The 27,879-nt window shown below is 35.4% G+C and overlaps 3 protein-coding genes across 4 annotated transcripts; 2 read left to right on the top strand and 1 right to left on the bottom strand.

Moving 5' to 3' along the window:
- The first annotated feature begins 317 nt into the window (after window positions 1-317).
- On the top strand, window positions 318-6,186 carry LOC113494969 (sodium channel protein Nach-like). The gene is made up of 11 exons (XM_026873517.1): window positions 318-1,560; window positions 1,955-2,052; window positions 2,485-2,587; window positions 2,670-2,847; window positions 3,120-3,265; window positions 3,342-3,447; window positions 3,533-3,809; window positions 4,155-4,293; window positions 4,577-4,680; window positions 4,890-5,073; window positions 5,336-6,186. Exons 1-11 carry the CDS (start codon window positions 1,373-1,375, stop codon window positions 5,445-5,447), a joined length of 1,635 nt encoding a protein of 544 aa, XP_026729318.1. The 5' UTR covers window positions 318-1,372; the 3' UTR covers window positions 5,448-6,186.
- On the bottom strand, window positions 5,549-19,915 carry LOC113494968 (probable cation-transporting ATPase 13A3). Its single transcript, XM_026873516.1, has 20 exons — window positions 19,702-19,915; window positions 17,552-17,779; window positions 17,040-17,268; window positions 16,476-16,680; window positions 15,853-16,066; window positions 14,788-14,918; window positions 14,519-14,701; window positions 14,246-14,434; window positions 13,833-14,045; window positions 13,361-13,498; window positions 13,108-13,221; window positions 12,745-13,018; window positions 12,376-12,503; window positions 12,128-12,251; window positions 11,802-11,963; window positions 11,485-11,639; window positions 10,925-11,148; window positions 10,568-10,716; window positions 10,306-10,493; window positions 5,549-10,094 (listed from the first exon to the last, which is right to left on the bottom strand). Exons 1-20 carry the CDS (start codon window positions 19,733-19,735, stop codon window positions 9,966-9,968), a joined length of 3,411 nt encoding a protein of 1,136 aa, XP_026729317.1. The 5' UTR covers window positions 19,736-19,915; the 3' UTR covers window positions 5,549-9,965.
- Window positions 19,916-20,191: 276 nt separating this feature from the next.
- Window positions 20,192-27,792, top strand: LOC113494970 (popeye domain-containing protein 3-like). Of its 2 annotated transcripts, XM_026873518.1 has the most exons (8): window positions 20,192-20,518; window positions 20,672-20,730; window positions 20,829-20,913; window positions 21,660-21,841; window positions 22,181-22,312; window positions 23,598-23,705; window positions 26,407-26,704; window positions 27,078-27,792. In XM_026873518.1, the coding sequence occupies exons 1-8, from the start codon at window positions 20,392-20,394 to the stop codon at window positions 27,290-27,292; spliced, it is 1,206 nt and encodes a 401-aa protein (XP_026729319.1). In that variant the 5' UTR covers window positions 20,192-20,391; the 3' UTR covers window positions 27,293-27,792. The 2 variants fall into 2 exon arrangements, with proteins under 2 accessions (XP_026729319.1, XP_026729320.1); XM_026873519.1 differs by lacking the exons at window positions 20,192-20,518; window positions 20,672-20,730; window positions 20,829-20,913 and adding an exon at window positions 21,058-21,246.
- Window positions 27,793-27,879: the final 87 nt, after the last annotated feature.

Genomic DNA, 27,879 nt, shown 5'->3' on the forward strand with positions numbered 1-27,879 from the left:
CCCTCATTACCTCTTACAATCTGTGTATTAAATTTCATTACAATCGGTTCAGTTATTTGGAGTGAAAATGAGACATACAGACAGAGATACTTATAATATTAGTATGGACTAGCTGTTGCCCGCGACTTCGTCCTCGTGGGTAGAAGATATAAGTTATGATTTATACCTGCCCTGTTTTTTTCACATTTTCCATTGTATCTTCGCTCCTATTAGTTGCTGCGTGATGGTTTATAGCCTAAAGCCTTCCTCGATGAATGGTCTATTCAACAAAAAATATTTTTTCAATTTGGATCAGTAGTTCCTGAGATTAGCGCGTTCAAACAAACAAACAAACTCTTCAGCTTTATATATTAGTATAGATAGGTAAGTTAAGATTTGTAAGCACAAAGTGCAGGTTCGATCCTAACGGGCAAAGTACCAAAGTGACTTTTCAAACTGATACCTGAGTACTTTATTCATTCTAAGACACCGCTGACACGGTGACGAAAACCATCGCAAAGCTGGATATCAAATATTGGAATCATAAATCACAAACCCGCAGTGAGCTAGCGTGGCTGGCGATAAATACTCGAAACCTTTCCCTATACGGAAAGAGACCAACGCCTCAAATAAAAAAACAATATAATTCTTAATACTTACTTAGTTTCTGTGCTTTCATATTAAATTAATGCAACTTAAAGATATTCAGATTCTAACTATATATCTTACACTGGATTTTAACTTAATTCAGCATACTGTGAGTGAGGACTATAGATATTTAATTATATAATGGTCCACTTTGTTTATTAAACTTTCATGATAGTCATGCGTGTCAAACGTACAAATTACACGACTAATTCAGTTTACATTATCGAGATATCAAATTAGGGATCCGTGAGCTATGTTAAGCATCGTAATATAGCATTTACTACTCTGTTTAATTTATTCTTAAACTCGCAAAAACCATTTTTTGCATTATTGGCAAACAGCGAAATAGTTGCGAGATAGCGCAAATGACTGCGTGGAGAAGAATCTCTCTTCCCCTCGCAATACTAGGTATTACCCGGTGGTAGAGCCTCAGGTCTATTTAAAAATAGCTACTACAAAGATTTACAAACTGGTTACTATGAAAACTTAGATACTACTACAGAATCTCAGAATTTTATGGACTGGAAAAAAATAAGAAATAGAAAGAAAAAATCATTAATACATCTCTGCCTTTGTTAGTCATGGTAATTTACTAAAATGTGTGTTGTCATAAATCGGTATGTGGAAATATCACGCAAGGGCAGATCGATATTACCGATGCTATCAATGCCACGTGATTTTAGTCAGCTTAGTGCCGGTCTTGTGTGTACACAAATGAACATTCTACCGGAAAATGTAATAGGTCATGAAAGTGTATCCTGAAAATATTAAAAATGATTATTCACGTTCAAAAAAGAAAAGGGCGTCTTCAGATGTTAGTGGCATATCATTGCTGGCTACAAGCCTTCGTCATCAGACAACGGAATTCTTTAACAATTCAACTTTGCATGGTGTGCGATACATCGCTGAAAAAGACAGACCGTTTTGCGAAAAGTAAGTATGTTAGTAACATTAGTAAGTATATGTAATGTAGGGGCTTGTGATTCCTACCAGTTATCGTCTCTAATATTCAATTACAAAAAGCTTTGAGCGCTTGCCGCAGAAAATTGCCCTTCTTTCTGTTTTTGACAGTCACTTTTTATATTATTGAATAGATATCAGTTTAGGGGTGGTACAACTATTTTTGAGTGAAGCATAAGAAGGACTCTTACTTGGTGAATACTGGAATACAGATGATGGCACCTGCCATACCTAGAAGTGGAACATTATGTACCTACTTCACATGTGGTACGGTTGTAGTAAGAAAACCTCCCAATAATATATAATTTCGGCACGCCAAATGTTATTTGTGGTACCTTTTAAGTTAATTGCTATTGTCAAATTTCAGGTTTATGTGGTTTAGTTTTACAGCCGTCGGTGCTGTTACAACCTGTATCATAATTGTTAGCTTATGGGAGAAATTTCAAACGAATCCTACTATTACGGGTAAGATCCAGATGGTAATAATAATGTGGTTGCAGGGATTAGATTTACTTCGTCCTCTACAGTGGCAGCTCATTCTAACTGCCTTACTCAAGTTCTAAGCGAGACGTTGAAAATATAGTGAAATTTAAAAATATTCAGCTGATTAGATAGCTCTCCGGGCTTTCTGTAGGAATATGCTCTGAAACGACGATAAGCTTGGCTTAATCCGGTACAAGTCGCGTTGAGACCGATACACTTTGCTGTGATATCATGTTTAAGTGCACATGTGTCACCGTTACGAGAGCTCCGTAAAGTCTTTTACGAGTCAGTGTGAAAATAGATTAAAAGTATGGAAATACTCCGGACGGCAAGAAAGAATCGATAGCATAAAACACACGTGACTTTTTTTACAACAAGTAACCACAACTAAAACACATAATATGGATGTTATAGGTTTAGATACGGATTTTCACAATTGGGATGTACCTTTTCCGGCGGTAACAGTGTGCGATGCAAATCCAGTTGATGACGAGCTACTGGAAGCTTACATAGAAAGGTAATAACAAAAAACTAAATAATTTTAAATGAGGTCGTAGTAGGTTTCTCATTATCTAAAAGAAGGTATTGTATGTTATTAGTGTTTGGGGCTCCGATCCACCTGAAAAAGCTGGGGAAATGCTGCGATGGATGGCGACACTCAGTTATCGTTCAATAGCAGAACATGCTTCAACATATCTCTCGGATCCCTCTTTAGTTGGAAAGACAGAAGAGGATGCTCCTGCCCCGGTTAAGAATCCTAAAGAAGCAATTTTTCAAGTAAATCAATCGATAGACATGCAATCAATTGATAAAAGCTTAGATACTAAGTTTGTGACACACTTTTACTATCTTTTACCTGCCCAAGTAACCACAACCGAAATAGTCAGTCCTTCTGCTGTTGGATACATGCGCTGAGAAACTTTCAGCTTTTATATAATTACGAAGGTCTGGCTGTCGTGGGCTCTTGCTTTAAGACTATAGGTAATCTGGACTAAATTACTGACATAATTACTGGTAATCTGGAATAAATTATACTAACAACGTTTTAGATCGTCCGTCACTGTGAATCGTCGTTTTATGACTGTGAATGGAAGGGAGATTCAGAAGAATGCTGCGACGTTATGGTGCCAGTGTTCACGGAAATGGGATTCTGTTACGCGTTCAATTCGAAACATGCAGAAAAAACGTGGCCGTGGTAAATGGACATACTAAATATTTTCTATAAGTTTTCATAAATTGTTTATATTAATAGCTTTTACCCATTATTTCAGGCAAAGTCAAGCCCAAGCGGAACAATTTAATGAAGCTTTTATTCATGAAACCGACGCAAAATGGTCTTTTATGTTTAACTCGGAACGTAAAAACACAACTTTTGATGTAAGTCGTTAAACACCTAAGTTCTGTAGCTAGAGGTCCTACGTTTTTTGTCGCACGATTTTGTCCTAAATGTTCTTTTGTGTAGATTTACATTCATTCAACTGAAGAGATGGCAGGTCTTGAACAAAGCGCACAACATAATTGGGACCGTCGCGTGGAAAAGGTCTCGTTTTCTGTAAAGCACACTTACACGACTGAGGACGCCCGCCAGCTTTCTATTCGTCAACGACGTTGTGTGTTTGCCGACGAACTGCATTTAGAGACCTCCAACATTTATACTTATTCGGCTTGCATGAGACAGTGTCGTATGCAACGAAGTAGAGCATTTTGTAAATGTGTACCGCATTTCTATCCACCTCTTAGTAAGTATCTTTAGATTTTGCTACATTAAAACCTATGAGAAGTTGAAACTCGTATTTCGTAATAATTTATACAAGCTTTTTTAACTAGATTATTAAACTGAAAATATGTCTCCATAATCTTGAAAAAGTAAGACTCAGTTGTATGATCAAAAAGGCACAGCACGTCTTCTACAACTGTTGTAGTAAGTAAAGTAGGCTCCAATTGGTGTGATTGTGTGCATGTGATTAAAAAGTCCTCGTGACACATGGATTAAATTCCTAATTTCCTGCTAGATTCGATTAAAAAATACTTTTTCAATTAAACGATTTGACTGGTGGTTCTTTACAATATTGGATTTTCAACAGAGGGCTACAAGCAATGCACTCTCCCGGAACTAAGCTGTATAGCGCAATACGCAGCTGCTATAACGGACGTGACGCGATGCACCTGTGAACTTGGCTGCTCTCACACCGTGTACGAAGTTGAAAAACTTTCCGACGTCGAGTAAGTTTCTGGAATAGCAAGTAAAGTCCATAAACACGTTCGTACTAATATGTTTCGTATTATGGTATAGATAGGTACTCGCGTATTGCAAATCTTGGCACTTATTGCAATGTCTCGTGTAAAATATTTAAATAGAATGCAAGTAGGCCAGCGTCATAGACAACTTTGACGTAATAATTGACGCAGTTCCAGAAGGAACATACCTATTATCTACTGACTTGTTGATCTCACATAACAAATGGCATGTTTATTTTAAGCAACCTTAAGCATACATTATTTTCAGGGCAACACGTAATACCGAAAACACTCTTTTGGAGACAGAATTTGTTTCATGGCCAATGGTTCGCTACAAACGTGAGGTGCTTTTCGGTTGGGTCGATTTATTGGGTGAGTCACATGCCTCATGATAGGGACCTAATAATGGAAGGACTATCCTTACTTTATTAGGTTGAGACATAGTTCCAATTAAAATGTTGGTTTTCCTTATAACAACGAATGTAGTGCAGTACTTTTCTACTTGTTTCATGAAGTCATATTCTTTGTAAACCTTCTAAAGATCTTGTTTTTTTCTTCAGATGTAAAGAATTTATTTTCAGTGTCGTTCGGCGGCATCGCGGGTCTCTTCCTTGGCTTCTCTTTGCTGTCTGGCGTAGAGCTGATCTACTACTTCACGTTGCGGGCATGGTGTGCAGCCGCACGCGACGCGGACACCCTGCGTCAGGAACGTGCTGAAAGACTTGCTAGACCTAAGCCGCCTCATGATCTCAGCCTTGTGCCTTGGTAAGACATTCTATTTGGCGTTTTAAGCTGCCTTAATTAGAGTCAGTCTGAACGAAAAATGGTGAAATTTAAGCAGTAGAATTGTATAGAATATCTGCTCCTCTCTCGTAAAGACTTCTTTAATACACCGCTTAACACCCTTGTTTGGTTAGTTATTATAAAAAAACCTTGTTTGGTTTCAGCGGACTAACTTTTAGAAGTGAAAAAGAAAATGGTTCTTTTATAATTTTACATTAATTTCTTATGTCCTTTTTCTTCTTAGGTGGAAGCAACCGCCAGCACCGCGCAGTGCCCGCCCTTTGGCAGTACGCGCGAAAGACGTGCAACCACCGGAGTATTCGCCACCGCCAGCATATCCAACCTACTTACCTTAATTACAATAAATTCTATTTTACTCATTGAAACGACTACGGCTTAATCTAATAACCATGTTAAAAAGTGTTATCTGGAGTATGGGAAAGTAAAACGACAGAAGTATTTTGAAGTTAATATTTATTACAATATTTTGGTCACATCCATTCTAATGTCGCAATTAGTAAAATTTATATCGAACTACATTATCGTGACTAATTGGACACAAAAACAGTCAACAAGTTCCAAAAATTCGAGGAATATAAACATACGTACAGTAAAGTCTAAAAAACGATCACAATAATGCAGTTCAATAAATAACAAGTTTACAAAAAAATATAAACATTTCGAGAAAACTGTGTAAGAATAACAGTTTATATATACATTTTATTAAATTTATACAATTTGTTATCTAAGAACCAAAGGGACTAAATCATAATAAGCACCAAACGTCTAGGTTCTAAACAATTAGGAATGAATGTTCTGACTAATCAAACGTAAATTACTAATATTGCATAAATAAATTGAGTCAGTATTCATTTCACACACTTTATTATAATAAAAATGAATATAACATAATACTTGCGAGTCTTGCTTTTGTGAACACCAGATATTACATGCTGATTGTATTTTTATCGCATTAGTCGTAGAATGGATTTTACAGCGTTCGTGAACTTATGACTACTGTCTACTGTTTGATTACATAGTACATTTAATAATATTAAAAGACACAGATATTAATAAAGGCGTATTGAAAAGAGTTCATATACGTATACCTTTTTCACTACATTTCCAATTTCAACTACAGCTTTGGTATTATACCTTTTGAAACACATTTCGAAAAAGGAACTTTGACTATAGACTATTATTAAATATTAATTTCTAAAGAGTTGAGAGTCATATCAATCAGAGTGTAATTAAAATTGCTTGGAAACAGCTAGTTTTACACGTAACATGCGTTTACTGGGTTTATTTTCAGTACAGTTAAATACAGTTCTTATTAATAAATTGTCGTATGACTCTAATATGTTCCTCATCTTTACTGATAATCACGTCCTTGTCATGACTTGGGTTTGATAAATAAAAAGTTACAATTGTGGGTCACTGGATAGAAATTATTGGACGATAATAGCTTAACACAAAAAAATACGGTAAACTTATTTGGGATTGTATTACGTCTAATTTACGTATGTTTAAGTACCTCGTTGACGCCTTTTATATACATTTGACGTTATTGGATGTTTTATGCGCACTGATTGTTTGTAGGTCTAATTGCACAGTACATTTTAATCCAGTCGATAGTTAAAATATTCTACTTATTTCAATCACGCACAATTTATGTAATTTTAAGAACAACGTGTGTAGTGTTTATATTAAGTACTTTTCAAACAAAATGTAGACGATAAATATGAAACTGTTAAGTATAAAATTAAGTTAGACGTAACATTAAAGTAATTTAAGTAATGTCGTTAAATTAAGTAATTTTAAATATAAGGTCTTTTACATGTATCTTTGACGATTTGTGCACGTTTTATATCATTAAACGATAATAATACAATACAGCATCACACTGTTAATATTGTGTAATTTCGAGAACCTGCCCTTTACAAAAAAAGTATGATATAAACTGCAATTATATATAAATAGTACACTACAAAATAACATAAATAACTAATAACTGAGCACAACTAATAAGTACGGTATATGAAGTATAGATGAAATGCAAAATCACAATTTCTTTATCCTTAACTAATCGCGCATTCAGAATCATACGTAATTTCAATTCATAATTTTATCTATATTTACAGTAATAAAATAAGTAGGGTTTAACTTATATTACTAAATCTATGATTTCATTCTAAAACGGGACTACTATTTTCTAATAAATTGATTTCCATAAAATATTACAATGAATATTTAATAAATTATAATTGATTGAGGGACTCGCGACTGCGCTGATCGGTTAACGGGGTTAGGCCATGCTTGCAACGGTTATCAATTTTGTCTTGGCGACCGTTCTTTGAACGTTAGCCAATGATCTTCAGAATTCTTATGACAGTCGGTATGAGCCCCCAGCTAAATCCGAAAGTCAAATGACTGGACTGATCGATACAAATATTTGCTAGTAACTGGGTGGCGGAAATCAGATGCATTCGTTACGTGTAAAATACTGATTAATTATTAAACTCTATCTAGCTAGACAGCAGACTAAAGCGGAATCCAACAACATTGGGAAAAGGTTAGCCTGTTTCGTGCGCGGGTTTCCACTATGGGTGAATCATTCAAAATATATATTTTTCGTTTGTGACAATGAAACTAATCTAGAAAAATATGAGGTATTTTGCTCTATGAGGATACACATAATACATGACCACTTTAATGAACGATGATAGAATTCATGATATTGTGGGAAAGCAAAAATATTTTATTGTTAGCACGATCTTAACACTTTGTACCATTGCAGGTTGTATAAAAGCTGTTATTTCGATAACAACTACAATTTAATGCTTTTAGTTTAGAGTCTGTCAAGTAATATTTGGCACCCTTATTTATTGAATAGAACTAAATATAATATGATAAGCTCGTGCATATTGTTAATTTAAGAAAAACCCTCTTTAACACTGGGATATGAACTAGTGAAGTAACTTTCTTAAATAATATTAATGATGAGGTTGGGAGTCCATAGAGAAGCGTTTCGCTACTTATATCTCTATGGATGTTATCTCCGCAGATGAATGGGGCATGACATTTAGGCGGAACGTGAAATTATTCGAGTGTCCTTCTCTTACATTACACCCGCTAAATATTTCGGCTCACTTTCAAAGGCATAACCAGGATGGGAGAGAATATATTAGACAGCTGACGATCTAAATCGCTTGACAAGACACTTCCTATTTTGGTTTTGAACCTGCTCATTTGTATTTCATGTTGTTAGTATAGCTTTTCGAGGGCAGAACCGAGTAACTCTACATAGCCCTTAATTATAAACATTAGTTACTATAAATCGATATGTCTGAATGGGTTTTGTAGCTACCGATGTTTGGTTCTCGTTTTAGTTTCGATATCGTTCTTTACATTTGACAAATCAAGCAAATTAAATTGCCAGCATTGGAGACAATTAGTTAACTATAAGAATTAATACACTGCATAGTAATAGAATTCTAGAAACCTTACCTTAATATATGCTTACGAATGAATAATACACAATGTTAAAAGTCTTCTCTGTATGAGACAAGACTAGTAGTATAGCAATTACAGTATGATATAGAATGATTAATATTAATGTTTAATACGAATGTGTTCACAATACATCGATACAACTTGATATTTAAAAAGAAATCTGATTATTTTAAACATCGATATTTCAAAGAATAGTACATTTATCTTTATAGCTAAGTGCCTTAAAAGCGATCACTATTTGAATCTCCCGAAAGAGATTTTACTACTAAAATGACAAATAGTGGACAACTTACGCTAAAAACGACGATTATATTGAAAAATTATACTAAACATACTTTCCTTTGGATGGTAACTAATTTCTACTCTTGAAAATAACTATTAACTTAGACTTGACAGACTCCGATGAATTATGAAATGATTCGTCTATGAAAAATATATTTTACAACACAACCTAATTGCAAATGCTAAAGTTATAGTTCATCAACGTGAAATAATTGATTTAGAGATTTTTACTACAAACAATACCTGAGAAGTACTGTCATAAGGATTACAACTACTTTTAAAACAAAATAGTACGGAAATGCTACATGTTAAAGGATTCACTTCCGTGCAAATATATTGGCCCAAATCGCACGTTTCGGTAGCTATCTGTTTATAATATAGTATTTACTGAGAGAAAGGGCAAGAGAAAACAAACGGAGAAATGCGATATTAGAACCGAATTCATTCTCATTATGGTTTTTGGAGCGTAATAGTGCTCAGTCAGTCGAACCATGATGGAGAGTTGGGGTTCAATAAATATCGCAAATCTGCGATGTTTACATCGGTTTATACATATTAAACTGTTTTCGATTTCAGCTATCACAATATTTTGGGATATTACTGTGGCTTAAAACGAAAACGTGTTGAATGGGTCAATGTTTGCAAGCTTGTATATTTGGTGCAAATAACCGGGCATCCCTTTATCACAGCAAACGTCGAGAAGATCTTGATACTAGAGCATCAAGATATCACGATAAGTATTAAGGTTGAACTAAAATTGCACCCATACAAGATGTTTGGGACGATTTATATTGTTGGCTTTATAAATTGATATCACTGTTAGAAGATAAATTGCTTTTTTACATCAATATCTAAAACAATTGACCATCCAACACGTGCGAGTTTAGCTCAACCTACCTAAGACGTCACAGCCCGATACTGTACGGCAATAGTATATTTTACTAGATATGGTCTTAAAAATTAAGTAACAGCCAACTGAACGAATGTCAGGTAAGTTTATCCGGGAGGAAAATAAATATATGGAGGTCGTAAGAGAAGAAGAGGCGGGCGTCCCTTGTGACTGACCTGCGCGGGGCGCGTCAGCACGCGAGCGCGTCGTGCGGCCACAGCGGGCGCGCCGCCTCGCCCGCCGCCGCGCCCTTCTGGCCGCAGCGGCGCCGGACCACGCGCACCAGGCGGGTGAACTTCTCCGGGTCCGACAGGGTTGCCTATAAATATTTATATAAATTAATTAAGTCATTTTTTTAACACACTAAAATTTTGTAGATACTTAAAAATGTAGTAATAAACTTTTATATGATTTTTATCAGGACTCAGAAAAGCAAAATTCTCTGAAGTACTAGAATAGTTGGAATATTATCACAAAAAAGGCGAACTCTTAATATGGTAGGTAAAGTAATTATTTTTTCAGATTTTTACCTCTATAGCTATAGCCAGGATGAAGTGAATGGCGGGTATCAGCAGCAGGTAGATGCGGAACATGGTCTGTTCGGAGTCATTGGCAGCCATGGGCTGCACCTCCATGAACTCAGCAAGCCAATCCCAAGGGCACAGCAGGAGAATCACCACAAACACAGATTGAGTCACTAACGTTATCATAATATAATCTGAAAATACAATCATTTTGTTAGTATATGTAGGCTAAAAATTAATAATGATAAAAAATGAAAATTTTACTCACAATTGGCACAGAATGGTTGACGGAAGGGCCAGCCTTTTGCATACACACAGGCCATTATTAAATATTGGAATGATGTGACAATGAAGATGACTGTATTCTCCCAGCAAAGCACTTGTTCCACATTAGGTCCACCTTCGACTGGCTTAAACCTATGAAAAATAGATATTTTTAGTCTTACTCCAGTTTTAGTTATAATAAAACAATTTATTAAAAAGAAACTATGTTTGAGAAATTAAGTAACGGTATTCAATTTTGCCTAAAAGTTACTTCAAAAATTAAACTGTTTACATGTCGTAAGAGTACCGTTGCAAGATTAAATTTTGAAACATATCCATAAAAACTGAGTACAATGCTTACCAGGGTTGTGCATAGAGCAGATAAACGGAGGCAATCTGCATGAGCAAGACGAGAGCGACCTGCATGATGAGCGGCAGGATGCTGGAGAGGGCCACGAGCGACACGGGCGGCGACTGGCGCGTCAGCAGCGGGCCCGGCGCCGCGCGGCCCAGCGACAGCGCCAGCAGCGTCGTCAGCACCAGGTCGATGTACAGGAACTGGTTGTTGCCCAGGATCGAGTAGAACTGACGACCAGAAACACATGTAGCCCGGGGAACCAATCAAACTCTAAGCTCAGTTTCACTCATGGTGTCATTTTTTTTTTGATATAACCTGCCCTGTATTGAATTGACACAATCGAATACGCGGATTGTACGGATCACATGTGTGGAAGTGAAAGTCAGTCGTATGATGCATGGAAAAGTGACATGATTTACAAAGATTTAAGGGATTGTCATAATAAGGACTGTTAAGTCCTAAATTAAATTTAATAGATTCTCGAACCTTGAAAACTGTATATTATGTAATTTGATTTGGGGATATTTAATTATTAAGTATTTGGGGTTTTTGAAAATACTTACGTTGTATAGAATCAGGATGGAGAAAAACTGGATCAGCGAATAAAGAGCCATGTATTTAAAGATAGCGAAAGAGGTACTCAGTGCACAACGTCCTTCCAAAGCGAGAAGTTTTACGCAACGAATGTTCTGTTCTTGAGAAGTGAAGGGAGCCGCAACTGGAAAAAACGTAGGGTTATTTCTGCTGTCTATAGACCTATTTCTTTTTACTGGATGACTATTTCTGCATGCTTAGCGTATTTTTTGTAACGAGAAGGCAAGCTCTGTAGGTATTTTTTTTTATAAAGATAATGATTTTACAGACAAAACTGCTTTCATACCTGACGCGTCGGCCTCAGAAAGTGATATGCCAACATGAGCAGCTTTCAGCGCTCCGCAGTCATTAGCTCCATCACCACACATTCCCACGATTTGATCCTCGTTTTGCAATGCAGTTATCAATTGGGTCTTCTGATCAGGACCGAAACGACCAAAGACCATACCTGAATAAAAACATATTTAAAATATCTGAAGAATGACAGTTCATTGATTAAACCTAATAGTAAAATTGGTTATTTATACGTAAAGTTTGTCTGTTGACTTCGATATTACAAGGTACTTAGGTAAGCATTTATCAGCTTTATAAAACAAGTCGAAGCGAACTTACCACGACTGAGTACAGCGGGCATCAATTCAGGATAATGAGTACGGATCGCAGCCCAGGTTTTGCCCTCCAATGCCAATACATACGCTTCAATCGACAACTTAGGCGGACCACCTTCACCAACAACCTAAAAGGTGCAATACAATATTAAGTATATCAACATTTTAATTCAAAACAAAATATGTAAAATTTTATAAAGAAGCTTCCAACTGCTATATTTTATTTTATTAAAATTTGGCGTTTGAACTTACTTCCATTAACAAAGGCGGTCGGGAATCATTATTTTGCGACTGTCCAGTGGTGATAAGTACGAGTTTTTGATGTGGCTGCACCATGAAACATCCTCGGGCTACCGACATGGCTGTCATTATATTGTCCCCTGGATAAAAAATAAATAAATTTATAGAAATGCTTCATGCTGAAACTGGCTTTGTCACCAAAAAGGTTCATTTTGAAATTGAAAAATGAAACAACATTAATTGCTTTCGTTTTCAGTGGCATAACAACAGCAACTATTGTTTGGGAGAAGAGAAACAAGATAGAAAAAAATACTTTATTTTCTTATCAGCAAGAATGTGGCTAAAATATTCTCATTTTCTAAAGTCAAGAAGTATACGAACCCGTAACCATGATCAGTCTCATATTAGCCTCATGAAGTTCTTTAATCACTTGGGTCGTTTCTGGTTTCAGGCTATTTTGCATGACTAGAAAGCCTAGAAAAACCATGTCGCACTCGAGATTCTCTCGCTTGATCCTCTGAGCGTCGACCCACTTCATCTTGCGATCGAGTTTCTTATGAGCGAGACCGATCACGCGGAAGCCGTTGGATGTGTATTCATTGAGAATGGAACTGAAATTCTCAGGAAGAGTATCTGGATTGCACATTCCCGCAACCTATAAAATTTATTTACGATTATTTTGTTGTTATGAACGTTTTACGCAGAATATTTTATCGTATCAGTTTGTTGCGAACCAAACCTTACCTTTTCGGGGGCGCCTTTTACAAAGTAAACCATTTGTGGTTGTCCGAGCACTCTGGCGATTACACCCATCGATTGTTGCGCCGACGAGAAATGGAAACGCCGCAATAGACCGATCTTGAAGAAAAATAAAAGTGTTAGTTATAATAACAGAAAACTCTGTCAAACCTTTTTAAAAAGACTGGCCAGAATAATCTCATAACGCCATGGGCCATGGGCATTGCCGGCTTGACAAAGCGTAAATTATGATACTCACTTCATATGGAATCTCCATTGTGAAGGGATCATAATCATCCATATTCTGAAGGGTCTCGCTATGCGCAGTCACGGGCTTTACAATGGCAGGCGTCAGGTTATCATATCGGGTGTTTTCCGGTCCAGGTTCTTCAAGTACCTACCGAGATAACAAGCGGATTACGACGACTTCTAAAAGGAATTTCCTATATTAAAAATAGTTTGACACACTTAGCGTATTTCATAGAATCCAAGATACCTAGATTCTAGATATACATAACATGTTATCATATTGTTACTGTAAGATAAATGTGTGATTTCAATGTTAAGATAATGTTGCATCATTTTCGAGTACATAATGTATATGTTACTTATTTCTAAGAAAAAATTTAGTTTCCTTTTTTGTTCAAGATCTCAAAAGTGATCTCATAATGATTAGAACCTTATCATGTACGTTTACGACATCTGAAGTAAACAAAATTATAGTAACTCACCCATTGTGTGAATTCAAACATCTTCAAGTCCAGCGGGTCTCCTTTCAACTGTCCCTGAATGCTGGTGAGCGAGTGGCAGGAAGCGAGCGCTTGTACAAGTGGGCTGGTGACGGGCAGGCCGGCCACTTCGACCACGCACTGGCCGAACTTCTCGCCCGCGCGGACGGGGATCACAGCGTAGAAATCCAGCCCATCTTCGGTCAAGGTACCGGTCTAAAAAGTATACCATCATTTTATTTATTTTCCTAAGGCGTGGAATAAAACAGCGTATGGTATGATGATAAACAATCGTAAGAGATTAGTAGATGAACCATTTAGTTAGTGCCAGATGACCACCAAATATGGACAAAGTATGTACCTACGAATGATGTACTTACGTGACATAATCTGTCTTTATAATTGCTCAAACGTACCTTATCAAAGCACATAACTTGCAATTTTCCACATATAATGATCCGGGGTGGTGATACACAGAAGATTCTGTTTCTACGTAAGCGCTGTTGGCTGTATACGATACCAGCTGTCATGGCGGCGGGCAAAGCGGGCGGAACTACAATGGTAATGATATCCAGTGTGCGTAGAACTATTGTGCCCCAAAGACTCTGTAAAACATCAAAGTTTTATAGTACTCTTTATATAAAACTCATTAGTTTATTAAAAGTTTATTTTTTTCTGGTAAAACTTACCCCTCTTTCAACATAAAGCCAAATCGAATAACACATTCCAATCGCGGCAATGCAGAACATGAATACGACAAACTTGACGGCATCTTTGTAGAATTGAAAGCCAAACGGTTTGGGAAACAGAATGCTTTTGAGCAGCTCTCCTTTGGCTGTATAGAAACCGGTGCGTACAACTTTAGCTAGGACCTAAAAAAAAAACATTAATATGTAGGAATGTCTACCGAAGCCCCATTTTTATGCTTTTAGGTATACAACTATTCTATTATAATAACCTGATTATTGCCGTAAAATCGCGTCTGCAAAACATGAGTTCCGGCAAACAAAGTATGGCGTTTGTGGCCCTCAGTAGAATATATTTCCGCAGATGGACAAGGGGGGCCTTTCATCACTGGTACACTTTCGCCTGAAATAAATACACATGTTATACGAAGACATTACGTGATTTACAGACATTTAAGGCCAAGCGTCCACGTTGAGTAATGAATTTATGAGTATTGGTATTAAAAAGCAAACCCTTTGAAATGTCATTCTAATTCAAGTATTTATTAAACAAAATTGATCGCCGACCGACTTGGCCTTGCTCACGACCATTTTTATTGAAAGTGAGCCGTCCTGACGCTGACCTAATTTTAGGATGACCACTTGATTGCATAGTCGACGACGCTTTTAAAATAACTCGACGAACAAGATTATCAATGTATAAACTAGCTTACATAATTTATATTATGTATTATTTATTACTATTTTATTATATTCAAATTGCTACATGATATGTATGCTTCACGCATGGTTTGACAAGGCGAATATTATAATGAGCATTGTATCAGTAGACCTACAATTGAGTCATGAACAAATACAATTTAATTGACAATATTAGTTCAATAAACGTCTTTTTTATTTGCTCCTTTATTGAAGAATGTAGTACAGTTTACGGTTAAGTGTCGAGTTTTTATTGGTAATAAGAAGGTGTAGGAGAACTTTTAGATTATTAACATCTCAATTTATGGTTGATATTATGGTTCCATTGTAATTTTACGTTGAGTGTACCCTCAGAGTATACCCATCAATCAGCATACACAAGTCTTGTAGTCTTTGTAATCTACTGATGATAATAACCATTGATATGTAACAACTTAAAATACATAGTCTCGAACAATAGAAAAATTTAAAACTCTTTAATACGACGGTTTTTAATATTATACCAACACTTTCGAAGTTATTTAAGATGCGGGCAAGAAGGACTACTTTGACGTTTTGGGTAGAAGTGTCTGAGGCACTGAATGCCAATCAATGATAATCTGACTCTGACTCCGAATGATAATCTAGCATATATTTACCGGTAAGCATGCTCTCATCCACAATGCAGGTGCCGGTAAGGATCATGGCATCGCAGGGCATGACGCAGCCGTCAGGTGGCAGCACGAGCACGTCGCCCGGGACCAGTCTACTAGCGTTGACTACGCATACCTCGCGCGCCATGCGGGTAGGACGCAGTACCGTCACCGTAAACGTACTAGTCGAACCGGCCATCTTGTGCAGATTTACGCTCATCTGTTTAGATAGACATTCTTTTTTTAATTAATTGCGTCCAATTCATTGTAATATTAAAAATTGAGAGAATGTAATAAAATATAAGGAAATAAATCAGTAACATCTGTATATAAAGCTGTATTATTTATACTATCGATATAATAACCTGATGTTATCGAAAAGTAAATATTTAACTCAATTACATAATGACAATCAGCAAATAATTTAAGAGGAAGTTAGTTTTACTACCAAGGATAGATCTTTATCGTGAACACATTTAGGTAAAAAGTTACGTCTATTTTTACTAAGTATTAGACATTCAACATTTTCAGGTGCATTTGTTACTAGACCATTGAATTTTGCTACATGAGGACAAATGTTTATTGGTTGGTATAAATTTAAAACTGCAACACCTAAACGAAAAACCTACCTTTTTGGTCTGATATAGTGCCAGGATGCAAGAAGCAATGGACAGAAGAAAGACGCACGCCGCATACTGATAATATTCATCCAACGACCAGAGGATAATCGAGAACACTTGGAACAGATAAAACGGATTGAAGACTTCATTCACGAACAGGGTCCAGTAACTCTTGACTTCCACTTCCACAGAGTTAGGTCCATACAGCTTGATCCTAAAAAGGAATGTGTTTTACTACGAATTCTTCTTGTAATTTTGGTTCTACATGCGAATGTAATCAAATGAATTTATTATATGATTCCAAAGAGTCCTGTGGCCAAAAATCTTTATGATGAACTGAATGAATGACAGGTAACTAAATTACAAGCCCAACTCTTAAATGGTTTTCTAGACAACAGTAACAGAGTAGTGAGTTGATAACACAGATAATAATTATTTACATTATCGATCACAAGGAAATGTCCTTCAAACATATAATTTTATTTAATATACGAAACTTTCGAAGCTTTCTAGTAATTTATTATTTTTGTTAATGTGTTTTAATACATATTACATGTTTAATAGGTAGCTTACAGTTCGTTTTGTTGGCGTTTATTTATTCCAGACGTATTTTCCATCAGTATTTGGATAGTAAGTTTTTCATTGAGAGCCAGTACGTTGATGAAAGTCCCTTGGTCATTGAGCCAGATAAAGCGGTTATGTTTGTAAACGAAATAACGCAATTTGTTGTCTCGGTGGTTGGATAGATTCAGGTCGATGTCTTGCACGTCTTCTATCTTGTAAAGCCTTTCCGCATCGGTAACTATAAAGTTAACAATAGAATGAATACAAGTGACGTAATAAATAGCTATTCTATCTTTAAGCATTGTGATTTGCATTGTAGTAAGGTTTTTCGGGTCCAATACAATGTAATGAAATGGGATACCATCATCATTTAGAAATAATAGAGACCAACTCCGGTGCACCCTAATAACAAGTATTTTCGTTATACAAATAAGGTTGATTGTACGGCGTTTCGAAATACGATAACTTCAAACTACAAAACCTTCGATTAATGGATTCAATGCATATAAATTCTTGCTTACCACAGATCTGTTCGGCCAATTTCAAACTGCAGTTTACGTATTTGAATCTGTTGTAGGCTGGATAATAAGCCAACGCAAAGTATGGTATCCCGCATAGTAATATGCATATGGTGTGAAATAAAATGGCGCGGCATCTTGAATATTTGTAACCATAGATTTTGATGGTCTGTTCATCGCCACAGTCCTCAAGAACCTGCCACTGGGTTTCACCGATAACTTCATAGTCGTCTGAAATAAAAACACAAATTGCATTCTCAAAGCATATATCTAAACTAGTAGTGTCAACAATCAAAGTCAATGAACAAACAAAACGTTTTATAGCAGATCTGATTAATTGGCGAATGCCATTTTAAGAGACTAGCACAGTAACTATTGAATAACTCAAAGATCTGTATTCTAGGAGATTATGTTCCTGTAAGTCTCAGGGCTTTCTACTAAACACAGTGGTAATGTGTTTAATAGAAAACCTTAAAACTTTAGCATTAGCAGGAGAGTGGTACTTCCCCCAAAAGAGATGACCTAATTTGAATGCACCAGAAAAATTGCTTCAACACAAGCAGAATAGGAATAACAAAATCTGTTTTAAATTTAAAGTAATTTCATAAAAAGTTTATTTTTATACTACTATAATTTGAAAATGGTTCATACAAACAAGCTGATTGGCATTATTTATTTAATATTCCCACATAATAACAATGCAGTACTTAAATATTAGGTACATTTATATTTATTTGAAACATATTTTGTACCATTATTAGAACAATTATTGCAACAAAACAGCACAATTCTTAGCTTTTTAGCTGGCTGATAACTCTAAACTATGTTTACATATACCTTAAGTTAATTTAAACATTAAAAAAATATAAGTTTCACACAATATCAAGCAATTTCCTGACGGTATGAAAGAAAAGATGAATATAGTCTATGCCAGATACACTACAATTAATGATTAATTATTAGACTCCATGAAAAAGTTTCTAGATCAATAAAAATGAATTATTGTTAAATTAAAGAACTCTACTTATAACACTACTTATAAAATATTGTTAAAAGACGGCCAAGCATGGTATTCTTTGTCAGGATCAAAGTGATTGCTTAAGCAAGCCAAATTCAAAATTAAGACTATAATTAGTAATGCAAAAAACAGATTATATTGAAATATTACCATTTAAGAAAAAATTAATACTATTATGTAAATATTATGCATAAGGTCTAAGAAATTATCTAACCTGTCAGAAATATTCAGGACTAGGTTGCATGTACACTAATTACTATTTTATTAGTAATTAAAATTGTAGAAATTTAGTGTAGGCTAAGATTGAAATTAAATGGCTGTTATGATGTACACTTAATACTGAATTAAGTATTAATTTGGTTAAAATTGCAGCAAGAAAACTTAAATTATTTTTTATTGCTGGTTTAATTATTCTCTGATGTTGTAAGGGGTATATTTAGTTAGGTTAATTTTCAATTCTAACAAAAAATAAAAATGGTAGGAATTCAAATTGTAAGATATTATTATTTATAAAGATATTAGTTTATATAGCTTAATTGCACAAAATTATGAAATAATCATGTTACCGGTGACAACCTGATAGTACATACCTACATAGATTTGAGCAGGTGATATAAAAGTTGCAACTGCATAATTAATTATTTAATATAGCCTAATAATATATTAACAAACTTAATTCCTTTTTTACTAATTTACCTAGCTTTGAAATTTTATTGCATGACATGTCAGTGCTGATATTAACAACAGTTATTATTTAATGTTGTATTAATAGACTGGGATAAATACAATGTCATCATTTTGATTATTTTCAAAGAATTGTACAAGTGACAATGAATAATAACAAAATTTATATATGAGAACAACTGTAGATTTTCATTCTCAATAATCTTAACCCTTTTCGGATTCACAAAATTATATACTATGCGGAATTTTCGAAACCAAAAGAAAATCTGCTGATATGGAAAAATCATTGGGCACATTTTTTTTCTCAGGCTGTGATAAAATCATTCTTGTAGGTGTTATTTTGTAGTATTGTATCGGTGGTGAAATCAAAATTGATTTAAAATACCATATGCAGTATTTACATGGGGTTTTAATGAGTCACAAGATATTTAATCAAGTGGTCGACACTTACCATTAGAGACAGCAATTGCATTTATGTTCGGCATTCCCGCGGATAATATTTTTTTCTTCTAACACAAAAAAGTTAAGGCATATTACTCAGATGTTGTTTCGTTATTTTTAAGTAACCGGTGCTACCTCATTGCAAACTATTGTAGGTTTCTTTGAATGGTCGCACTACTCACATCACACCTTGTCGAATGAATTGATTCATAGACATGAATCTAAATGTCAAATGTTACTTTTTAAATCATTTCTGGGTTTAAATTTAAGTCAAGCAACATTATACATTGCTACTTCACAAAATCGACTATTGTGTTATTGATTTTCTAGGACTCTGTTGTAGTTATTAATTTATTACTAAATGGTAACAGAAAAAAGATGATAATTCCACCATAAATAAACTTTTTATTATTAATGATTATTTATATCACTTTATCCGAATAAAATAGTTCGTTTGTACAACAAGGCAAAAGTAACAGCTGATAAGATTCAGTCGGCATTGCATAGATGGCGCCATGTTTGCGGAAAAGGCGGATGTTATTGATTTGGTTGGCGCGAACGTGTTGATGTCGAAGTAATGTTGAATTTGTTACAATTTAAGATCGTTTGCTGATTTCAATTAAAAGATTCCAAATAAATTCGCGTAATCGAAACAGACGCACATTATAGCATTGAATAAATAAAAAAAAAAAACACAAAAATGTCGCACGGTGGAGTGTTTGCTAAAAAAAGTGAATATTTAGAAATTGGAGAATATAATTTTTCATGGCCCGGTGAAAATGGTACATTTCAAGATTTTGGCTCGGTAAATTACACTATGCCATCAGGTAAATAACGTGTTTATTTATTTTTTCCTTTATAGTCACGGTCGTCAACATGTTATAAAATATGTTAGTCTTTCTAAATAAATAATAAAATATATTACCTAAATATGTAGTATTAAGAGTTGAATCTAAATCGATGATGTTTTTGGTACGTAGGACCCTGGTACTGGCCGTGGTGTCCACTTTGGCGGTTCCCTCAACATCCTCTATTTCAGGCAAGTTATGGAAAATGATTTCTACTGACGTAATTAAACAGCAAGAATATGCATATATCTAATTAAAAAAGATAAAATAACCTAAATATTTTTTTTAGCTATCCAACATGCTTTTTGTGGCATCCTATTGTGCGCCAAGTACAAAAAAAGGACAATTGTGGATGCACACTATTTTGATATTTGGTAAGCAGTAATATCAATATAGCCCATCAAAAAAAAATATTTTTTATACAATAGTGCTCATTTTTGTTAATATTTTACTTGTGTTTAAAATCAAAAGTTTTTATTTCAAGAAGACTGTTTTCCAGGTACTTTCAAAATTTCCAATCCAGTCACTTGCATTACGTTTTTTAAAAACGTATTTCAGAGGCTTCTTACTAATTTAATACTGATTCGTGACGATTTTGTAAAAGCCTTCGAGCGTTCGACGCTTCGCGTTTTTATTTTGACAAAGTATATTTTACCCTAATCAAAAGCATTATAAAAAAAGCAACTTTGAAAACAAGCGTAAAAAAGGTTATTGTGACTCAACCTTCTAACTTAAACATACGCTGCCGCAGTCTTTTTGCCGTCGTACATGACTTCAACAATTGAAACAACGCAAGCAACGTCTGCCTGTTTTTATATCATATTTCATTGCTCATCTGAATTTATCTATCACTGAAATATTTGTTCAAATCTGACCAGTAGAGTCTGAGATTGTCGCTAAAAAATAAATAAACTCTTTAGCTTTATAATATAAAATAAAGTATGAATTATTTCATCGGTTTGCTATAATGACAGTAATACTTTAAATAACCACGCATGCTGCCTATATAATAAAATATTAAACGTTGAACTGATCTAATCAAAATAAAGGTCATTCGTAGGTACTTGAATAAACTGCCTACTTGCTGAGCGCTTTAACGTATTATATAATTTCTTTCAAGCTTTCATGTTGTATTCAATATGGGCATGGCACGTCATATGTTCACCCGACGCCTTCTCCTGGAACTTTGGCTTTGTGTTCCTAAACCTCGCGCAAGTCGTCTACTTGGTCTATGAGATGAGACCCGTCAAGTTTGACCCTGAACTCGAAGAAGTTTATCATACGTTGTTCGAACCATTTAAGGTACTGTACAAATTGAAACTCCGTTTAAAATATTTAAGAGATGAATATAGATAGATTTGGTCCCGATCAAGATAAGGCTAACATTTTTTTAAAGGTAGAGATTTAAATAACGGGTAACTATTAAATTTGTGTTAGCGCCCGCGCCGTGGCTTTTCTACATCTGCTGGAAACTCGTTACTTAAATGCAAAATGACTCTAGTGAACTTAAAACGGAAAGGTTAGACATCGAATACATACATGATAGCATCACTAAATCTACAATCAAAATTTGTAAATGTAGCTCTACAATAATGCAATACTTGTATATTATACACAATTGAGTCTTACATTCTGGTCTAGGTATCAAGATTGCAGTTCAAGAGGATGGTTTCCCCGGATTTTGCGCATGTGATGTCGCTACACGCGGGCGAGGCCTACGCCATGCAGAACCTTACTAAGACTGACCGTCTAGGGCTACTTCTTTCTGGAAAGGTAGGTTTTTAGATCAAGTTTTTCTAGTTTCTACTATATCCTGCATAAAATTTTAGTCTACTAGACTTTGTATTTTTTTGTTCCTTATGCACATTTGCGTGAGTATCGATATTTTTTTTCCAATAAACACCAGTTCCATTATATTTACGTTACTGTAAGTAGGTACGATAGAACTGTATAGAATGTCTTTTAATTAAACTCGTCCCTTGCGCTTTCGGTGATTGCAGAAGGGGAGCGCTTTGTTGGGTCTTATTACCCTAATTTTGTTCTTTGAACCTGAAAAATTGCCCACAAGAACCACAATCGTTACTCAGCAACTCCAAAAATACTAATCAAAAGTAGCTTTAATTAAAAAAATATTAAGTTTATCTTTTCCGTTTATCTTTGTACAAAAATACCGTAAATATTTTGTTGTATGTTAGTTAAAACAGAATGTTTAGAAGTCATATAGATTGGAAAAATATAAATATTTGCACAATTTACTCCGATTAAATTATACAGATAAGCACTAGTTTCTTATAGAAGTGTAGTGGCACTAGTAGCTTACTACTTATGAATATTAAAAGCTGCTAGTTCCACCTTAGAGCTCTGTAGCCACAAAATATGCAAATGCAAAGTTTGTATTCCATAGCTACTCATACAGTTGGAAAATTTAAAACAATTTTTCAGGCTGCATGTTGGAGGCAATGTATGAGATGAATACTTATGGCGTTCCCTAGTTCGCGTAACGACACGGACGTGCTTTTTACCCGATACCTTTAGATAATATTGAAGTACATCGATTTTCACTCTTTACTAAAGCATCAATATATCTTGGGGTGATGAAAAATATGTCTGCTAGACAAAATTGGCTAAACTATGGAAAAAATTATAATTTTTTACCTAAGTTCGTTAAAAAGGTGACTTAATCACTAGGGATTAAACATATTTAGACTACTATTATACTTAAAGATGAGACATATATGTATAATTATTCATTATCAAGGTTAAATCTATGTAGTCTTAAATTTTGATATTTCACCATCCCAAAATTTCATAGTTTCAACAACTCCAAAATAAAGGTACCGAAATCGGTTTTTAAAATGTTTCACATAGCGGCGAAAATCCACTTAAAAGTTTTGTAAATTAACTTTTAGAACCGCGGGTTTTGCATACAGGAACTTCGGATTATAAGTAATAGTAGCAGATATTTTTTACAATCTCTGATGTTGCTTTCGGTGAGTTACCGAAACTGACCCGTGAACGACACATAAGTATATAAAATAAGATTTTTTTTTTTATGTAGGTGAACGTAATGAGCGGACATCAGTTCTTGCATCCGATCCTGCCATGTGAATTCTTGGATTCCCCGGAATTCGAATCAAGTCGTGCTACCATCGACGAAAAGTTCAAGGTAAGATAATATTCTACAGAATATAGATTTACATCATAAATACATGTTAATAATATTGTTTCTTATCTAACTCTACATAAAGAACATAACGTTTCAAACCACGTGCCCCATTTTGTAGCTCTTACATAATTTACTCACCAACTAAAATGTAAAAAGAAAATTCTCGAGCAGTCATTGTGTTTAATGTTATCTAAAAGCACCTCTATTCGCATAATAAGGGCTTGGTGTAAAACGTCACCTTGTTAAGCAAGGCAATGGGGCTAACTAACTAAACACGGTTGGGTAGCGACCTGATGAGTTCATTATTCAAGGGAAGCGGAGTTCCTGACACCGTAGTGAACGCTCCAGAATCTACTAACCTATTTAAACAAATGTTACATCGGGTTTTGGTATAATGACTAAAGGTCGGGATAATATCACGCTGCTCTATAATTAACCCCATTTTTTTGAACTAAGAGGGCAGTACTTTGATCAAATGCTGGTTTTTTTTTCACGTAATTTGCAACTTGAGTTTGAAATATGTCGTTGGGCTATTTTTTAATTTAATTACGTAGCACCAATTCAACTAAAAAATATCAGTTTTTGCCAAAAATTAAAATACCATTTCAACCAACCAAAACAAAAATATAAGTCCATAAAACCAGAACCACGTTGCACTCATTTTATCAGCGTTCATTTTTTTTACGTTCCATCGTTACAAATCCCAATCAGAATGGGTAATAAAAGCAAGCCAACAGTCGTTACGCAGATACTAGACGCTTGAAGCTCAACGAGGCAGGTCATAAACAACTGCAAACTTAATCGCATAAATTGCGACGTGTTCACCTCGCTGGCCAACCCGATGCTCGCCAATTACTCTGTTCAAAGTGTCAGCCGTGATAACGCCTTTGTATATTTCAGGTAAAAGGTCGCCGATATACCTATATGTCAGGTTTTTAGGTAGCCTACAGGTAGTACTGAATACTAAACTTTAACATTTTATAGCTGATACCTACACTTACCGGATTCGTTTGGCCTAGAAAGCGATATCTAAGAGTTATACCTCTAAACACGATAAAAAAGTCGCAATATTTTAAAAGATTTCGTACTCCAAGCAAATAGAGTCGCTAAGATAAGACGCCATGTTATCACGCCTAAACCTTACATACAATGACACGAATCACTAAGTGATATCGCCTCGTGTGGCGCCTCGGAGCTGAGTCATAGGTACAACAAAGAAACGCTTATGGGTTCGGTTACCAACTCAACCCCTAGATCGCGGTACCATTAAGTAAAAAGCTTCAATCGTATTACAAACGGCTCTGCAAAATTGACGTGTGTTTGCACCCTTCACTGGGTCGGCTTACAAACATCAAGCATAATATATGTTTCGCTTTATTTTTACGTGTTACTTTTTAATGTTATATGTTTATTTTCCATATTCCTTTCGAGCCTGCACAATTTCTCGCTTTTGTTAATATTTCTTTACGTGAATAAAGGTTAACACCATCTGATAGTATTTCGCGATCGGTACTCACTCGTTGATCGTGCTTTGGCATTACCTACCCCATTCCGCTGACCTAATTGTTGCCTGATATGGCTGTATAACAGCCGAAGTGGCTATAAATGCAAGAAACTGGGTTAAATATCGATGAAGTCTAACAGTCTCGCAAAGACGTGCGGAACTTACCTAAATTGCTTCTTTACACATCAATCACATTGACTTATAGACATACACTTTAGATGTAGCAGTTGTATTTGTTGGCGTGAATTATAGAAATGGGAGTGAATCTGATTCCTACCAAAGTTTATTTCGACAATTTCTTCTGTTTTGGAGTCAGAGGAATAGTTGGATAAAGCGATTCAATTTATTCTTCCTTTACAGATTACTATTCTCTACATTATTTTTTCAAGTACGCTACGATAATTATATCTACAATATCAATCATTCACAATTCCTTTCTAAATTACCCATTTTAAAGAAATAGAATGTAAAGCGCGTGAAAATGTTCTGAAAAAAGAAAAACAAAAAGAAAACACCTGTACATTGCCATAATGGTAGAGCAGTTAAAACAATAATATTAATCGCGAGATTATTAAATATAGCTGTCATAATAGACATTTAATGTAAGTTTCCCGTTTCATGGTATCGTTCATCATACGAGCATAATAATACGTCACGTATTTAGTTGGCTACTTTATTAAAACAGGCGCACCGCACGCGCGCCGCCCTCGGCCGCCCACATAATGTGGCCGAGCACTCATCAACTTTAGTAATAGCGTTCTTTCTTTACACAGCCGCGATAACGACCAACACTATTTTGACGTAATCATATAGGTAAAGTAATGTCTTTCCTGTGTATTCAATTTTCTATAGGGTTCAAAAAGGTTCAGATTTTTATTGATTGGTCAATTGCCTAGTGTGGTCCAATTTTACACCAGCATATCTTTATAAGCCTGTAAATTCTTAGGTAAAGTTAAATGATATATAGTCTCAGCGGTAAATACTTACTGTGTCCAATCGGTATCAACGACATCTTGCTTTGATATGTAGATTTAGGTACTCGGGAGTCGGGAACCGCGATGTAGACGAATGTCAGTCCATCGCCTAGAACAAAAAAGTAATCATCTCAATCTCATTTGTATTATAATTTCAGAAGTTTTTGAGGAATTGCCCTTGTAAATGAAGGCTTTGTAAATAAAACATTTTTTTTTCACCCAGGTGTCAATTGTAGCAGCATCATCATGTCGCTACGTATACTGGCAGAGGAGCTCCCTCGAATATCTTTTTGTAAAGGAGCCGTATCTCGCGTGTGTGGTCACAACACTAATAGCGAGGGACATCACTACGAAGCTGTACGCGATGAATAATAAGATAGTGACCGAGAGGGGTTCGCACTTGGATATACGGCTGCCGAGTATATCGCATGCATTAGCTAGGAGTCCTAGGAAACTGCGCGCTGCCGCGAAACTGCCGCCGCCGACAACGGTCCAGCCTGTACCGCCTGAGAAACGACCGAGTAAGTCTCGCTCTACATTCTACATAAACAATATACGATTTCCGTGTTGACCAACAAATTTTGCAACTTGAATTCTAATTCTGTTTGCTCCCCACATTTATTCTACAGATATTTGTTGTTGCTTTTATTGTAGTCATATTATTTTCACTCTCAATACATTTCGTTTATCGAATGCAAGCAACAGTATTATCAAAATACTATGATCCGACAAATTTGACAAACCAGCAAAATCTGTATAAGTAGTCCCTCTCAACTCATTTGTAGCCCTAAACTGTAATTTAAGACACAATTTCCAAACACTTAATTTAAGTCAAAGGTCAACAAGCACATAAGAAAATCCTTGACACAAACCATTAATATGAAAATAACACAGGTTACTGGACACGCGAGGCCGATCCTATAGCAACTGTGAAACGGAATTGCACGCCGGTGTACGACGGTGGGGACGAAGAGCTGATGCCTTTGGCCGCTCATGAGGCGCCGGCGGCTTCGTCTGACGACCTGTCTGTAGCTGACAGCTGTCCTGACACGTCCTCCAAGTATCATAGCTGTGAGGCTGTCGAGACAGATGATGAACTCAGACATTAAGGAAGACTTAGAAATTTCCAGAAGCGATTTGTAACAGATTGGGAAGCTTTGATATGGGTATCTATTAGAAAATAACTTGAGCATAAGAGTGGTTTAATTTCATCGATTAAAAGTTCTCAAAGTTTGGGGTCAAGATATTATCTACAGATATCAGTACTTTGCGTTAAAAGTCCATACTTTTGTCAAGTTATTTGCTGATGGCTATATTTCTTTATGTTATTACTTAATACTTAGCATGTACATATAAATGTTTAATCAAATAATGGTTAAAGTATTGTCGAGACTGTAACATTTAATATGAAGAATGAAGGTGATAGAGGGTATATCGGGGACTATTGGTTCGTTGATAATCGAATGATATGTTTAGAAATTAAGTAATGTACTCGCATTGCTAAAAGTAATGCAAACTTGTAGTGTCAAAATTATTGTATGCCTTAAAATTTTGAATCAGTAACTGTTTCAATCAATGGTAATGTAATAAACTACTTATATCCCGTTTAGATGTTTTATTTAAAAATATAAATTAAACTTTGAGTTTATTTATTTATCAAAACACATAAAGTATCATTTAATAAAAAAACTCGCAA

This window comes from Trichoplusia ni, chromosome 6 (genome assembly GCF_003590095.1).
Source record: "Trichoplusia ni isolate ovarian cell line Hi5 chromosome 6, tn1, whole genome shotgun sequence".
NCBI lineage: Eukaryota > Metazoa > Arthropoda > Insecta > Lepidoptera > Noctuidae > Trichoplusia > Trichoplusia ni.